Source organism: Grampus griseus (genome assembly GCF_964374135.1).
Source record: "Grampus griseus genome assembly, chromosome: 18".
NCBI classification, from domain to species: domain Eukaryota; kingdom Metazoa; phylum Chordata; class Mammalia; order Artiodactyla; family Delphinidae; genus Grampus; species Grampus griseus.
This window is the reverse complement of record NC_139012.1, coordinates 2,679,131-2,696,364: the sequence shown is the minus strand read 5'-3', so window position 1 is coordinate 2,696,364 and position 17,234 is coordinate 2,679,131. Positions and strand designations below refer to the sequence as shown.

The following is a 17,234-nucleotide window of genomic DNA, read 5'->3' as shown; positions in this document are numbered from 1 at the left end:
TTCTTTTGTTTTCCTCTTTTCTCTCTCCAGGGAGAAATGGGTGAACCAGGCCCCCCCGGCCCACCAGCCTACTCCCCACATCCTTCCCTGGACAAAGGTCTGTATGCCACTTGTCCTGCTTTCTCGTCTGTTGTGGACACAGAGCCATGACATTGTGAGATTTTCTGAGCAAAACAAAACAAAGCAAAAAAAGAAAAGTGTTTACGCGTTAATGTTTAGCCCTTAAACGTTGGGGGTCTCAGTCTTGTGGACCCTCCCTCCCTCGTGGCTTAAGCGGGGTGTCCCGGAGAGACCCCCAGTTTGCCTCTGGCTGAGAGAGTGCTCACCACTTTCCTCCGCTGGGAAAGGCTTTCATTTCCACATACCTTGTGCAGGTTCTGGTTCTGCCACCTGCAGCATCGCTATAGAAACCCAGCCCTCGTGCCTGCCAGGCCTCCATGGGCACCGTCCCAGCCACTTCGCTGGTTTCTGGTCCAAACGCGCCAAGATGCTTACACCCCCCGCTCACCGATCCGGAGCCTGGGATTGATCACAGTCCATAGTTTGGAAACAGTCACAGCCTTTTAAACTTCAAAGAACTAAACCTCCAGGCATTTGCACCTGAGCTCGTACAGGAAAATGATCCCATGGTCACAGTTGACCCCTGAGTGTCAGTGAGGGATTCTGCACGTGTTGTGGCTTGTGCTGTCCTTGTTAGTTTAGCTCAGCCTCCCATCGGCACGATCTATTAAAATATAATTCTAGTTCTGCGCTTAGAGCAATGGTCTGTGAACCTTTTTGAATGTGCGTCCTTCTAGGTTTAAAAAAAAGTGTTTTCAGCACCCCTCCAAGTAATAGGATGAATATTTATTTATGGATAATTTATCCATGATACAGGATGTTCCCTGAGGTCAGAGATTTTAGCCTGTGTGGTTACTACTGTATCCTCAGTTCTGGAACAGTCCAGGCACATGGTAGTTGCTCAGTAAATGTTTACCTGAATGACTGAATACTGCATTGCTAAAACATGTACATCAGATAGGGATTTTAAAGGGTGAGATTTTTTTAAATGAAGATGCTCAAATGTTTCCTTCCTGTACCCAGTAGGTCATCTGTCTCACCCTATTATCTATGTCCAGGGGTCAGGGACTAACCTTCCTGCTTAGGTGTGAACCATCTGCTGGTTTAATACCTTTGCATGTCTTCATCCAACGATGGGGAAACTATAGACAGAGCGAGGACAAGGACAGGCCAGGTGGGGTCCACTAGAGGTCTCTCTCCAGGGTGACATCAAACCATCGATGAGTGTATTTCAAATAAACTCAAACCTGGGAGCCCACACCACTGTGGAGCCAGCTTCCCGTCCTTCTCTGGGGAGCCCAGCACGTCTGCCAAGCTGGAAACCCCAGGGGCCCGACATGAGGTTGACTTACTGTTGGTGATTTTGGTGAAATGGAAATCATGTCTTTGAGACGTTGGGAACTTAATTTTTTTTTATTTTGCAACCCACTTTTTTAAAATTCATTTTTTTTCTTGAATGAAAGGGTCTTTAAATTCTATAATGCTTTACAATTTTCAAAAGTTTCACACACATGATTTCATATACTCCCTCAATAACCCTTTTGTCCCCCTATCCCTATATGGCCCCTCCTCCCTTCCCTCGCCCCACTAGTAACCACTGGTTTGTTCTCTAGATCTGTGTCTCTGCTTCTTTTTTGTTATATTCACTAGTCGGTCGTATATTTTAGATTCCATGTATAAGTGATATCATACAGTATTTGTCTTTCTCGGTCTGACTTATTTCACATAGCATAATGCCCTCCAAGTCCAGCCATGTTGCTGCAAATGGCATTATTTCATTCTTTTTACGGCTGAGTAGTGTTCCATTGTATATATGTACCACATCTTCTTTATCCTTACATCTGTTGATGGGCACTTGGGTTGCTTCCGTACCTTGACTATTGTAAATAGCGCCACAGTGAACACTGGGGTACACGTGTCTTTTTGAATTAGTGTGCTTTGTTTTTTTTGAATATATACCCAGGAGTGGAATTGCTAGGTCATATGGTATTTCTATTTTTAGTTTTTTGAGAAACCGCCATGCTGTTCTCCATAGTGGTTGCATCAGTTTACATTCCCACCAACAATGTAGGAGGGTTCCCTTTTCTCCACATCTTTGCCCACATTTGTTATTTGTAGACTTTTTGATGATGGCCATTCTGACATGTGTGAGGTGATACTGGGAACACAGTTTTTAAAATTAACATTGGTGATGTCTCGTCTCCTTTGCACTCATCAGAAAGCTCCCTGACTGAGAGCCCAGAATGCATTCAGCTCCCCTCACCACCCTGCATTCCTGGAAGCCACACCGGGACAGTGGGTGGTCAAATTTCCTTTTCCCCAAGTGCAGGGTGAGAAAGTCAGCAGCCAGCCTCCTTGCCTCTTACAGCGGAGTTCCTGCGTCTTAGGTGAGCTGGAAGGCTGACCAAGCTCCAGGGCTCCTTGGAGTGAGAGGTTGACTCACGAGCAGATTCTGTCATGGAAGAGAGGAAAATACACGTACCTCTCACCAGGCAGCACTGTGGGAGCTTTGTCAAAACGCAAAGGAGTCGAAGAGCTTTGCGTTGAAAAAAATGATTGCAAAGTGTAACTAAAAAGTGACCTTGCTCTTTTCCCAAACACTTGAGAAGATCTGTGGTTTTCAATTTTATTTGGTCTCTTTTTATTGTCATGGTAATGGCTAACATTTGTGTGGTGCTTACTGAGCACACGCCAGGCAATGAAGCAAGTTGTTCTAATTTGCACCGGTCCATTGATTTACTCCTTGTGAAGACCCTTTGAGATGGGGGCTGGCATGGGCCGCCCTGTACTGATGGAGAAATTGAGGCACGGAGAAGTTGGGTAACTCGCCCCAGATCATGTACGTAGCAAGCAAAGGAGCAGGACTCAGACCCCGGCCACCCCTGTTCAGAGCCCAGCCCTCCGTCCCCTCTGCAGGCAGCCGAGCCCAGCACAGGGACGCAGACTCACATGTCCCACCCCTTAAAAACACGTCTAGCATGAGGCCCAGCGAATCCCTTCTTATCTTAAGGACTTTCTCTTAAGATTAAAACATTAAAGATCACATAGTGATGTGATCTCTCCTAACAATTACTAATCGCTGTACCATGAAACATCATACTCCCTCCACTTTCCCAATTGTAGACCAGAAAAGCACGCTCTGCAGTAAAGCGTTGCTATTTACACAGCCAGGGAGCATAGCAAAGCCCCTTGGCATTTGTTTATTTAGGGAAAAGGTCTGTAAGAATCTTCACGTCTACCATTCATCCAGCAAACAGCAGTGATAAGCTGATCCGGGCAAGAGCTGGGGCTCAGGGGAAGAGGGGTTCAGAGAGAGCTGGCCCCTGTCGCCCCCCAGCTCCCCCCGTGGTGCCTGGTGCAGGAGGCTCCAAACTGTCTCATTCGTTCTTCATTCCCACTGACTCAGCTGTTATGCAACCTGATTTTCCACGACCCTCTTCACCCGTACCCCGCCCCCCCCGCCAGGTGTCCTGCTCCGTGCTCACGTGCTTCACTAGGGCTGATGTCCTCTGTGGACGTCCTTCCCCTGACCGTCCTCTGCCCTCCTCTCCCCTGTCATCTGTCTCCATCAGCTGTCAGCTTACCTTCTCATGAAGCCTCGCCCCTCTGTGACATTGGGGCTGTAATACCATCTGTACACGCGCTGTTACGGGAATCAAATGTCAGCCAAGTGTGTAACGCTGAGTCTGCACGTTCAAGAGCTCAAAACTACTGTCAACAAAAAAAAAAAAAAAAAAAAAAAATACTGTCAACTTCTATTATTCTCATTCTCTGTGGTCCCTCCATGTCAGGTTTCCCCCCAAATGATCCTCCCCTCCTTTGAAACCTCTCTGTATCTCTTTGGCGTTCTGTTCCTCTCTTGTTTTATAACATTTATACGGATCTTTTATCAGTCCTCTTTGGTTGAAAATGAGCTCCTTGAAAGCAGGGGCCACCATAGATGAAACATTTAGACACCGCCGGCCTCGTGCGATGGACAGAATATCAGTAAATATATGTTCAACGAAAAAGTGAACATCTGCCTTGAGTCCTGGATAACAGTCTTGCTGTCTCGGTTCCAGGTGCCAGAGGGGACCCAGGATTCCATGGAGCCCCCGGGGACCCAGGAGCCCGGGGGGAGCCTGGAGACCTCGGCTTGCCAGGCCTGCCTGGTACATCCATCGGAGATGAAGGTAATGTGCTTCCGCGGCATCGAAACTGAGACGTCCCCGCGGGTCTCACACAAACCCCCGCCCCTCGCTGGCTGCACGGCCCCCCAGTCAGCGCTCTGTCTCATAGGCTGGCCCAGCAGCTCTAATGCATCTCGAATACGTGTTGGGATGTCGTCACAGAACCACGCACCCGTGACAGTGACTCCCTCACTAGGTCGGAGGTGTGCTGACGATACCTCACGTGATTCTGTCACTTGGCCAGGAAGAGCACGGGCGTCGTCCAGTGTTATAACAACTCTCGGTCCGTCGTCTGGGGGCCAGGAGAGGGGCTTCTTCAAGTGGAAAGATAGTGATGAAATATACCAGCGGCGTTGCCCTTTAAGTCACTGACGGGACTGTAAACCACTGGCCCAGCTGGGGGCCTCCCGGGGCGGGAACGCTGGCGCAGCAATGAATCTCAGAGGTCTCACGCTGCTGTGATTGCTGTTGGATTTTCAGATGAGAAGAGAGGCTTACCAGGCGAGATGGGACCCAAAGGCTTCACAGGAGAGCAGGGCATCCCCGCCCTGTACCCCGGCCCGCCGGGAGCTGACGGAAGGCCAGGGCTCCGAGGTCCCCCAGGGTTCCCGGGACCACCTGGCCCAGACGGTAAGTGGAGGGAAACTCAAGAGAGGTCGTGCCAGTGTCCAGACAAAGCCTGGCCCCGGTTGGATTTTCACTTGGGATTTTCTTGTAAATAATTCCGTGAACTAGGCAGTGGGCAGTGAGAGAGTGTGGCGGGCGCTCTGGGGTGCAGGCAGGAGAGGCCCACCCTGACAAACAGCCTCTCCCCTGGGTTAACCAACGCGATAGGCAGCCTTGGTGACCTGGGCCCCCGAGGAGCCAGAGCTACAGCTAAACAGGTGACGATGCTTCGCACCAGGAGTGGCTGCACCACCTGTAACGGGACGTGGCAGCCCTTGGCGGGGCCCAGACGGAAGACGCTGAGAGTCTACAGACTGGACAGGCACGGCGTCTGGACCCTCATGCCGTCGGGCACAAAACTGAGTTTCCAGGTTCTGATGCAACCGTGGCTCATCTTTCAGCTGAGCTCCAAGGAGGCTTGCCCTCCAAAACAGTTATTCTCTCAGCTTCCAGCTTCAGGGTTATGCTTTGAACATCGTAAAATCGAACTAAAAAAGAGGTCACTATTTCTGTCTCTGCGACATGGACACAATTCAGCATCTTCTTTTCAAAATATTTGACTTTTAATTCCTGACATCACCCCCGCTCATCTCTGACAGATTCCTCTCTTCACATGTGCTAATGGATAGTGTGTGAGTTCAGTGAAAGGTAGATCTCCCAGGCTTTCCTTGCTTTCAGAAGCCAGCTTCTTATTGCTGTCTCTTTAGAAGGAAAACTGTTGGAGGCATGAGAAGCACATCAGTACGTGCTCCTTCCACTAAAAATTCAGCAGTCACTTCTCTGTCGTCTTCTGCGTTAAATTTTAAGCTACTAAGGCTCTACGTTCCCAATTTTCCTTCAACTGCAAAAAGCAGATTCTCACATTCTTTTGAAAAATTCGGGGTGCAGATATTTCCCTGGAATTTGCCAAATACTTTGAGCACTGTTATCACTAATCTTTTTTATTATCCTGGCAGTAATATTTATTACTGCGGCATCTGTGATGATGGCTAAGTTTCTGTGAACATTACATATCCTGAGTAAATGGTATCTGTTGAGTTTTCCTTTTTTGGCAACAGAACATGATGTGTTAAAAATAAAAGCATAAAAATACAGCCTCTTCAAAAGACTGTGATTGAAGGCTAACCTTGCCATCATTCCTGTAACTAAATTCCATTTTGATAGACACAAACACATACCATCTGGCTTTGTAAGTCTTGCTTAGTAAATCTATGATTTACCAATGTAAGTCATCTGTAAACAAATTAACTAATTTCCGGTCCATGTGGTTAACTGAAGGGAGAATTTATAAAACAGATGGAATGGTGTCTGATACATTTTATCAACTTCAGTTCTCCTTGAAATGTTTATTTTACCTTATGAGACACATTGCTCCCAAATCACTTTTTTAAAAGCAATCTCTTGTACAAAAAGTAGCCAACCTTAACGGCCTTTTAAATATGTTTGTGTAGAGTCACAGTTTAACATCAATGACCTTGAGTCCCAAAGAGTTCTTCAGCGCTTCCCCTGGAATGAAACCGTTGGATTCTTTTCTCGTTAACTGCATTTCACTCCGTTTTATGTGTTGCTACTGATGGAAACCAGAATTTTTACTCTTTTTCCGCTCCAGCAAAATCAAACCGTGAAGCCAGTTTTCTTTCTGAGCTAAACGTTTTGCTTACGTCCAGTTCAGCTCAGGTAACTGAGTCGACTGCCGGGGCTCTAGAATAAGTCAAACTACTGCCAGGTTTATTACGGCCACCGACCTCCTCAGGAAAATCATGTTGGAAACATCACAGAGGTGCACTGCTATTCTTTTTTTGTTTTTTTTTTTTCATCAGGAGATCCCTTTATTTTTTTTAATTAATTTTTATTGGACTATGGTTGCTTTATAGTGTTGTGTCAGCCTCCACTGCACAACAAAATGAAGCAGCTGTACGCATACAGATATCCCCTCCCTTTTGGACTGCCCTCCCATTTAGGTTACCACAGTGCATTAGGAAGAGTTCCCTGGCACAGTGCTATTCTTTAGGACTTGCTTGAAATTATGAATTTACCAGATGAAGAAAAAAGCAGTGTAGGAAGGAGGGAGGATGGAACCTTAAGATGGCCCAAAACTGCCTTTTCTGTCTGGATTTGCAAACGCTGTGAAGCATACCCACAATGTCTTCGTCTCAGATTTTAAAAGCCAACATCCCTGGAGTATCTGTGATTAAATAACTACCTGTAATACTAGCTTCTCCTAACATATCAGGAGACCATGGAAACATAGCATAAAGCCCTCAGTCCACCGCTAGGCTGACATGCTGGTGACCTGGTCACCAGTGACCTATGCAGCCACATCCTGGGCACCATTTGCTCTGTCAGCAGCCTCCCAGCGGTACAGGGGGCAGCCAGCACCCCACACACACACTCTCTTCTCCAGCTCCCCCCCCCCCCCCCCCCGCGCCTTGTCATCTCTCCCCTTCTTTTTGCGGCTCCTTTGCTAGGTCTTCCTTCTTCCCCCTCCACCATCCCATGTGCAATGGAGCTCCTGTCTGTGTCTCTCTATCTAGCACGCTCCTGCATTCACAGGAATTTGAACACCAGTTAGGTGCCAGCTCTCCCTGTGTCCCTAGCCCAGTTCGGTATGCTGAGCTGCAAACTCATCCCAACTGTTAACTGGACACCTCATCACCACTGTGTGTCTCACGGGCATCTCCAAATTTGCATGCCCCAAACCGAACTCTGGGTCTCCCCTCCCCAGCTCCCCACCCAGCATGTTCCCCTCCTGGGCCTCAACCCATCTCCACATACCCCGGAGCTCGGGCCAGAGCCGTGGGAGTCAATACCCAGCAGTGGTGCTTCCCAGGAATGTGCAGCCCAGTTCCCACCACGAGATGGCGCTCTGCTCAAGTGGGACACGGAGCGTTTTGTGGGCTTTTAGAGTCTGTTTCTTACACCCTCACCCGGATGTCCCTGCTTGGAATTATCAGAGCCCTGCACATGGTGGAAGGATGCCTGAAGTACCGTGATCCTAGTGATGGGGGTGGGAGAATCACAAGTTATCTACATGGTTACGTGTGTGCACCCAAAGGAGTGAAAGAGGAAAGATGGTGGGGTCTGGGGGCAGGGGCGTGCACAGGTGCTCGCGTGTTCCAGAGGAGAGGACAGAACTGGGGAAGCCGGTTCATTTTAACATCTTTTACTGTTTGGGTTTTCTGTCATTCTGGGAACCAGAAGTTGCAGTAGTCTTAGGACCCAAGTCGAAGTAAAACACGTGGTTAAAAAAACCTGAAGTCTTCTTTGGACTCAGTGTTTCTGAAAAGTAAAGATTTCTATTTCTAGACTTTAATGGAAAAACTAAAATCACAGGCGTTCACATGTGTTTCCAATCCCGGAAGCAATGGCCACAAAAAATAAAGGCTCCGTGTCTTTCCGCGAGTAGTTGGGATGGAATTGGAATGGAGGCCATTTTCTGTTGGGAGACTCGGCTGTAACCCTTCCCACACGGGGTGGGGGCATACGGGGTGGGGGCATACGGGGTCCTGGGCTGTGCTAACGTGCCGTCCTGTGGGTTTTCTCCTCAGGTTTCCTTTTCGGCCTTAAAGGAGCAGAGGGCAGGGTGGGCTACCCTGGACCTTCTGGTTTCCCCGGGGCTCGCGGACAGAAAGGATGGAAAGGTGAGGAGTCCGGGAAGAGCAGGGGGCGGGGCGCTGCTTGGCCCTCCTGAGTCCAGCTCACCCTTCACTGGTTCCAAGAAGAGGATGAGCCCCTGCTTCCCCCCAGCCCCCTCCCTGCCAGGGCCCTCACACTGGGGGGCGGCGTCTCCTCGTTTTCCGCACACCCAGCTCTCAGCTGGCTCTCCCGTCTCTGTTCTGTCTGCCACGTTCATCACTGAACTTTCAGGCAACACGGGGCCCAACATGGGACAGAAAAGATGTGCGGTGGCTTCTTAGACTGAATTCAGATGACTCATCCGAGCCCTCGGCTCCAAGAAAATGTCACAAGTGTTTGCAGAGGGCTGTAGGGTCGTCATCTGGTTTGGTCCTAACCCGACTCCCCGAGTTAGGGATGCGTCAGCAGCAAGGCGGTGGCAAAGCAGGAGAGACGTGACCTGCCCAGGTGGGGCGGACGCTGGTGGGAACGAGCTGTGTTTGCTTTCCTCTCCCTGCTTCGCCTGGGGGACCCCACCTCTCCAGGCAAGGGCCGCCTGTGGGGACCTCGGGGGGGCCTGTTCGGCTCGCCCATCCCTGGGCATCCCGGGTTTTAACCGCCGGACCTCTGCGGCACGCGTGGAGCTGTGGGCGGTGCAGGGGTCCGGCGTCGTGGATGAGCTGGGCAGCTCGGCACGCCCGGGCCATCACGTGTCCCCCTTTGCGCCCTGGGAGCCAAGCCGATCACCAGCCTCCAGCTCGGCCCTCCCCTGCCCCCACGCTCCCTGGGTCCAGCCAGCAAGACAGAAAAAGGGAGGGCACGTATTTCTTCCCTCCGCACCAGGACCTTGGGCTCCAAGCCCGCAGCTGCTGCCAGGCCGCCCTCTCTCCGGCTCCCCTTCACCCTGGACCTTCCTGCCCTCCCCCCGAGGCCCCTGCGGTGGCTTCTCAGAACTCCTGTCGCTGAGTCCCAACTCCGCCCACACCTCCGTCAACGTCCTGTTCTTTACGTATCTGCATCTCACGCTCCTTGTCTAAGAATGAGGGAGTGAGGACCAGAGTAGGCGTGTCCTGCGGTGGCCACGCCCCCAGCCAAGCCCTCACCCCCTTGCCCTCCTGTCCCCTGCAGAGCCAACAGGAGGGTCGTACACGTGCTTCACGAGCAAATAACAAGTCCCTCTCTCACCACCCACGTTGCAGGCGATGCCGGCGACTGTCAGTGTGCAGAGGGTGACCAGTTCATTGGGGGTCTTCCGGGGCCACCAGGACCCAAGGGCTTTCCCGGCACCAATGGGGAACCAGGGAGGAAAGGCAGCCCGGGAGACCCCGGCCAGCACGGCATCCCCGGGTTCCCAGGATTCAAGGTGAGAGACCAGTTGTACCACGAAGCCGATAAGACGACCTTGACGCCCGGCCCCATTTCCCCATTTCCGGCTTTTATTTATTGAATTAATACAGCTTTAGACCAGCAACACTTACGCACCCAGTGTGACATTCAGAAAAGCCACGTATTCCAAGAGGAGCTTTAAAGCTTTTCCTGGTGGGAATGTGAAATGGGGCAGGCACTGTGGAAAAGTGATGCTTCCTCAAAAAAGTCAAACATAGGGAATTCCCTGGCAGTCCGCTGGTTAGGACTCTGTGCTCTCACTGCCTAGGGCCCGGGTTCAATCCCTAGTTGAGGAACTAAAATCTCACAAGCCATACAGCGCAGCCAACAAAGTTTTAAAAAGTCAAACATAGAGGTGTCGTGTGACCCAGAAAGTCCCCTCCCAGTACAGACCCAGGAGCACTGGAAACACGTGTCCACACCAAAACTTGAGCATTAAGCTCACAGCAGCATTCACGACACCAGCCGGAAAGTAGAAGAAACCCAAATGCCCATCAATGGATCAATGAAACGTAGCGTACCCACCCGATGGGACGTTATTCAGCCGTCAGGGGATGCAGTGCTGACACGTGCTGCCGTGCGGTGCCCTCAGAAACGTTATGCTAAGTGACACAATACACAAAGGAACAGACGCCATACGATGCTATTTGTATGAAGTGTCCAGAAGAGGCATCTTGAGACCAAGTAGCTTGGTGGTTGCCAAGGGCTGGGGGTGGGGGGGAAATGCGAGTGACTGTTTCTTTCTGGGGTGATGAAAATGGTCTGGATTTAGGTAATAGTGATGGTTGCAGAACCTCGTGAAAATACAAAAAAAAAACAAACACTGAATTGTATGCTTTAAAATGGTTAATCTTATAGCGTGTGAATTATATCTCAAAAAAAGCAACCCTTCTGGCATTTTGGATGCAAAGCTACACACCCCTTTCTGTGTATTCACCCCTTCAGATTTAGTATAGGACGATTTAGCATTTCAATAAAGGCTCCCTTAACTTGATAAAAAGTGAGACTTCCAAGTATATCGTGAATTTAGTTTGGATGAATGTATGACATCTTCTGGATTCCAGCTAAGTGGGCTTTACTTCACACCTGAGGAAAAGATCATCTTGAGTAGATCTTTCATCGTGGCAGGTTTTAACTGACCAAGGCTCTCAAAGCAAATTTCAGATGAAGGCAAAGAAACTATATTTTTTATTTATTTTTACTTAAAAAGAGAGCTGCAAGAGATTTATAAAATGAAAAGTCTATCATTTTATATATTCAGCAATAGAGGAAAGTTTGCTCAGGACACTTGGCCAGGGACGGTTAGAACAATCTGGCTTCATGTCCAGATGCAGGGGAGTTGCAGCCACTCAGAGCTGTCGGTGCAGAGGCTCATGACTCATAACTGCTTCGTGTCGCGGGAGCTTTGCAGGTGAAAATGAGGTCCACAGCACCTCTCCATTCTCTGGGACTTCTCAGAAAAATAGTTTTATCCAACTGAACATAATAGATGCTACATTTCCTCCTACTTGAAAAATGACACCATCTCCAAATCATGGCTGAGCATGTAGAAGTGGCTCAGGTATTCAGAAAAAGTGTACGTAGTGAGAATCCAAACTGAATAATGGCAGAGCTGGTAAGACCTTCAGTTATTTATAAAATGATGGAATATTTCTGAGAAGTCAAATGGATCCCATTTCGTGCACACGGAATCTCTAAAGTCTTCCAGGAGCATGTGCTCTCCCCAGCTGTATCGCGTGCACACCCACAGCACTTGCGTTCAAACATCTCAGGTACCGTGTTTATCTTGCATTTAATTATATGTTTATGCATCTGCAGCAGGAATGCCTGAGACAGTTTTTGGTGGTTTAATACCTGTACTAATAGAACCTGGCAGAGTGCTTGAAGTATGGGGGTCGATTAGCATGCATACATGCATCCATCCATCGGCCCAGCACCTCCTGGTTGAGCACTGCCTGTGTGTGAGATGCTGTTCTAGTTACTGAGAGAATGTCACCCTTTTCTGCAAAGAACGAAATCAATAAATCAAGTATCTGTGGAATTTTTTAGGAGAAAAGAACTTATAATCACTTGAAACATTCCATTTAATTAAACCAACACTAAAAGTTCCCGTATTCTTGCAAATACCAGTAACTGAGAGTTGCCCCAAACTGGCATATCGCGCACATTAAAATGCCTCCTGAAACGTTCATCTGCTCGTTTCTGCTCATCGAAAGACCTAAACTAGATTTTACACCTTAAAACGTGAGTGTTCCTGCAATGACTTGTCTGTGAAGTATGATTTTTTTCCAACCTTGATTTCAGTTAGGAAGACAAGCTGTCGATTAGATACTCTTGCTGTTCTCAGTATGATCACAAATGTCCATCCTTCGTACTTGGAGGCACATTATTTGCCCGGATTCAACAAAATGGCGGTTAAGGGTTAGCAGCCTTAGCTTCTCCAAAGCTAATGCGTTTACGAATCCCTGGGACTTTGTTGACTGCACATTGCGGTTCGGTTGCCCCGGGTGGGCCTGAGCGTCTGCATTCCTGGCAAGCCCCCAGGGAGGCTGGTGCTACCCATCTGGGGACCACACTTTGAGTAGCAAGGTTCTTGTTTTCACCGTCCAGCCATGTGTGGCTACTTCCCTTAAGTTTTAACTATTTAAAAGTAAACATTCAGTGTCTCAGTCCCGCTGGCCACGTTCAGGTGCCCCATGGCCATCTGTGATTGGTGGCCAGGGACAGAGATGTGTGGCTCTGGGCTTGATGACAGGTAAGGGCCCTCAGGTTGTATAAACGAAAATCATTGTCTTCTCGGCTGCCCTTAACAGTGTGAAGGAGGAAGAAACCTTGTGTTTGTTTCTACAGGGAGCCCCTGGTGGTGTTGGCCCTCCCGGGCCCAAAGGAATGAAGGGAGATTCTCGAACCATCACCACCAAAGGTCAGTCTTGTGGCCAGCAAATCTTAGACCATGCACCCTTCTGTGGCTGCCCTGGGTGAGCAACTCACGTGGCACTCCTCCCCCAGGTGAGCGGGGCCAGCCAGGTGTCCCAGGTGTGCCTGGACTGAAAGGAGACAGCGGCATCCCAGGCCGTGATGGGCTGGATGGATTCCCAGGCCTCCCAGGCTCTCCCGTGAGTACCGCTGGCAGGGCGGAGGGGTGGCGGCTCTGCCCTCATCCCCATCAGTCACATGCTTAAACATGTGAGCATCAGAGGTGCTGACACAGCAGGAAATCCTCCCAGTGCAACCTGTTCTCTTTTCGTGGGCAGCAATCATATTTTTTAGGAAACAGTGAGTGAGGCTGGAAGCCAAGCCCTGAGTGAGCATTTAAGAGAAAAAGAGGAAATAAATATTCCTCTTGCCATCACGTAGAACGAGAGCCCCCCAGGTCGAATATTCCTAGATGGAAGGTGGAACGCTTCTTCTAGGGTCACCTGTAAAATACACAGCTGCATTTTTGCAGCAGACACACACCGGCATTGAAAGAGGCTGTGTGCGATAAGGTGCAGAGCCCCAGCCTCCTTTCTGCGGGGAAAGGCGGGGGTCAGACGGGGAAGGGCGGTTGGCCGTGGAGACTAGACCCCTTCTCCTCCCTCCCTGCCCTCACCCTGCTCTGAGGAGTTCCATGAATAGGACACGGCTGTGCCCGGTGCCTCCCAGCTTCCTGCTCTCCTGGTCCCATCGTCTCTCCTTATTTCTGATGCACTTTCTTGTCCAAACCAAAGACTTCCTTCCCTTCACCACTGCGTTGTCCCTTCTGACTAGGAGATGGGTCACAAACGCTGAATCCTAACAATGAAATAACGTGTTCCTGCCCCCATTTCGCCAAATCTGTGCCTAACCGTTCTCTTGGAGAATTCCCCCGGAGAACGAAGGTCCAAGCAGGGCGCTGGTAGCTTGGAAAGAGAAGAATGCTCAGATTCCTATGCCTTCCAGAACTGTCTTCGAGGGTGTTGTCCATGGTTGTTAGAAAGTCTGTCCTTTACTTCTGTGGCTTGGTGAGACCACGACTGTCAGTTCCTACTCACCTCTGTATCCAGAGCGCAGAATTCAGGGAACGGGGAAAAGTAGCTGGGAAGATGGCTGTCTTTGAGGTTTACGTGTATTGTAAGAGATGAACCAAATTTCTCACAGGGTGATGGCATCAAAGGCCCCTCAGGGGACGCAGGCCACCCAGGACCCCCCGGTACTAAGGGCATTCCAGGAGAAAGGGGCCCCCCAGGATTGGGGCTGCCAGGCCCCAAAGGCGAGCGTGGCTTCCCCGGCGATGCTGGATTACCTGGACCTCCAGGCTTCCCCGGGCCTCCCGGCACCCCCGGTGCTCCAGGACAAATAGGTACGGTGGGGGGGGGGGGGTGTCCAGGCTTGCGTCTTTCAAAGTCATGAGACACTGTGCTGCTACACCCGCTGTTCTTAGGCAGTGTGCGAATTCCCCGGGGGCGAGTCACGTGAGATGGTGTCACACCATCAGTTCTCATCACACACGAGCGACACCCGGCCACGGGGTTTTCTGAACCCACTGCAGCTTCCTCTCGCCAGCTGGAATGTGGGGCCTCTCCCTCTAGTGCTGGAGTTACAGAGGCTCAGCACAGAAGTCCAGAAATGGGCCTCTGATGCCCTGCCCGTCCCAGCCTTCCCACCGCGCACGCACACGCACACGCACACACACACGCACACACGGAAAAGCCAGGCACTTTCCGTTATTGCAAAATTGCCTCACTCTGTCACTGTCTCACCCCTAGATTGTGATACGGGTGTGAAAAGGCCCATCGGAGCAGACGGACAGGAGACCATCCAGCCAGGTACCGTCATGACCGTCGGGCAGCTTTAGAATTCTTGAAAACTCTCAGTTTGTAGAATATATGCTAGAACTGGCGTGATCCCTGCCGTGGGCACAGAGCTGCCCTCAGAAATAGAAACCCTTGTGGACTTGGAGCTGCGCTCCGTCTGCCTCAGCTTAGAGCCCAGGGAAGGGCAAGTGTGATGACCTCGTGTCACCAAGTTGTCCCTGCAGTACAAAGCATCTGTTTACAGTATTGGTAAGAACTCAACAGATAAGTCCTTTCACGCCTAAAATATATGTCTCTGTGTGTGTAAAGGGCAGCTGAATTATTAGCTCATTATGCAGGGTGAGGAGTGAGTCCAGATGGGAGAAGAATTTGGTCCAGTGATGAATGGATGCTAGAAGGAACAGGGCCGACGGATAAGGAGAGGATGCCCAGATGATGCGAGCTCAGGGGAGGGCAGAGGGGAGGGGACGGTCCAGAAGTTGACCCGGCTGCCATCGGACAGGCCAAGTCTCCAGCCAGGGGGGCCTAGAAACCGAGGTGGGAAGCCAGGCAGAGGGATGAGTCCAGGACACAAGGGGATGGGTGCCAGGCCTCGGGCAGGATTTGAAGAGCAGAGCAGAGAGGATGAGTTTTTTTGGAGTCAAAGGTGCCGGCAGAACATCTGGACGGTGGCAGCTCACCAGTGGCAGTTGAGTCTGGAGTAAGGCGTTTGGGATGAAGGCCAGGGCTTGGAGAAGCAGCATCAGGACCCGTGGGTCCCCCGCACGAGGTGTGGGGATAGATCAGGAGCTCAGGGTGAGGGTGCAGAGCAGGAACGGCAACCCCAGAGCTTCCAGAGAGCTGGCCAGTCTCGAAGGTGCGGGAAGGCCCCTGGGGGTGAGGCTCTGCCAGCTAGAGCCCAGGCCCCCTGAAGACGGCCGGGGTCCGTCCTTTTCATGGCCTCGGCTGTCCGCCTTTGCACCTCGGACCCCTCGTGTGGCAGAGGGGACCACAGCCCCTCTTTGGCCGCTAAGTCGAGCCAAGATAGGAGCCCTGCCGTATCACAGGCAGACACACAAAGGGCATCTCGGAGGACTGCTGTGCCTGCAAGCGTGCTCTGTCCGACAGAATACCCCGCGCGGCGTCACCAGCCAGAGGTGGCTGCCACCGGCTTTCGTTTTGCATGACTCACAGCGAAACGAGTTGCCTCTGCTAATTCTGAAAGTAATGGAAGTCCCAAAGGAGAAGTCACAGCATTGCTTTTGAAACTGAAAGCTTCCTCCCTCCCCGGTGGGAATTGCCTTGGGGTCGGGGGTCGGGGTGGGGGGGCGCGTTGAGGCCACCTGGATGAACTCGGCTGTGTGAGGTATTGCCCTCCACTGCCAGCACGGCACCTGTTTTCATCCGACTGGACTTATGTGCCTCCTATATTAATATTCTGATTTCATTATCAAATGAAATTACAGTTACATCAGCATCAAGATTAATGGAATCATTAAATTACTCTGATGGTAAAAAGGCAGCCGGTTTTCATGGCCGGTGCTCTCGACCTTAGCCACGTCCAGAGCTGTGACGATGGGTGTGGACCGTGGCTACAGCTCCCCTGTCCTCTCTTCCCAGGTTGTGTTGGAGGGCCTAAGGGATCGCCGGGCCAGCCGGGCCCCCCCGGCCCCCCAGGTAATGGGAGAGCGCTTCCAGCCTTCTTCCGTGCGTCCGTGTCTTCCTTTCCCCTCTCCGGCTATCTTCCTCTGCCCCCGACCCCGCGTTTCCCTCCCCGCCCCCGCCTGGACATCACAGGATTCTTGGTACCGTACCGCACACTGGCAGCTTCTGTAAGAAGCCGACTTCCGCGCATCAGTGTAGGAAAGTGAGCGGTGATTGACGCCTAGTGAACCCTAGGGTAAGAGAGAGGCTTCCTGCCACGTGGAAGTCAGCCTCAGCTGCGACACAGACAGGCACCCGAGCCTGGCAGAGATGGCAGCGCCCCAAGCCCAGAGAGGAGGCTCAGCTCTGTGCGTTCCTTGTATCCCCGTGTGTCCCAGGGTGTAGAAGAGGATCATGCGGGAGAGGAGTGTTTCTTTCGGGTTTTGACTGAGAGGAAGGCAGACCCTCAGGGCTAGGAATGTGTCTGTAGGATCTGGGAGCTGGGCTTTGCTGCCACAGCCCATCACCCAGCTGAGGATCCATGTGGACTCAGGAAGGGTTCTGGGTCACAGAGCCCGGTCTGGGGCCATCCAGGCTCCCCCTCCGTGGGGCGGCCTTTCAGAGATGACAGACGGGCTGAGTGACCACAGCTGCCGACGCCGTGTCAGTCAGCCTAGGATGACGAGCTCTCAGGCTGCACCGCTGGGCAGAGCTCGGCCCGGGGGGTCTGCCTTCCGATTCGCCCCTCCTCTGACTGGGACGGGGCGGAGAAGACGCCTCCACCCCCCACGGAGGGGTCACTCAGATGATCCGGCATGGACGCCAGAAGCCCGTGTGCGAGTCTAGGTCCACCGCTCGTCAGCTGTGGGCTTTGGGCATCTCACCTGTTCCTTCTGGAACGTAGGCTCCTCGCCTGGATGAGAACAGTGCAGGTGTTCCA

The 17,234-nt window shown here is 51.4% G+C and overlaps 1 protein-coding gene across 4 annotated transcripts in view; it reads left to right on the top strand.

Annotated features, from left to right (window-relative positions):
• COL4A2 (collagen type IV alpha 2 chain) overlaps window positions 1-17,234 on the top strand; it is a 177,084-nt gene that overhangs the window by 133,976 nt on the left and 25,874 nt on the right. For all 4 annotated transcript variants that reach the window (XM_082675330.1, XM_082675327.1, XM_082675328.1 and 1 more), the window contains 10 exons: window positions 31-97; window positions 4,122-4,232; window positions 4,710-4,859; window positions 8,444-8,536; window positions 9,710-9,873; window positions 12,747-12,819; window positions 12,906-13,012; window positions 14,016-14,217; window positions 14,624-14,683; window positions 16,271-16,327. In XM_082675330.1, coding sequence (XP_082531456.1) covers window positions 31-97; window positions 4,122-4,232; window positions 4,710-4,859; window positions 8,444-8,536; window positions 9,710-9,873; window positions 12,747-12,819; window positions 12,906-13,012; window positions 14,016-14,217; window positions 14,624-14,683; window positions 16,271-16,327 — 1,084 coding nt within the window. The remainder of the gene's footprint in view (window positions 1-30; window positions 98-4,121; window positions 4,233-4,709; window positions 4,860-8,443; window positions 8,537-9,709; window positions 9,874-12,746; window positions 12,820-12,905; window positions 13,013-14,015; window positions 14,218-14,623; window positions 14,684-16,270; window positions 16,328-17,234) is intronic.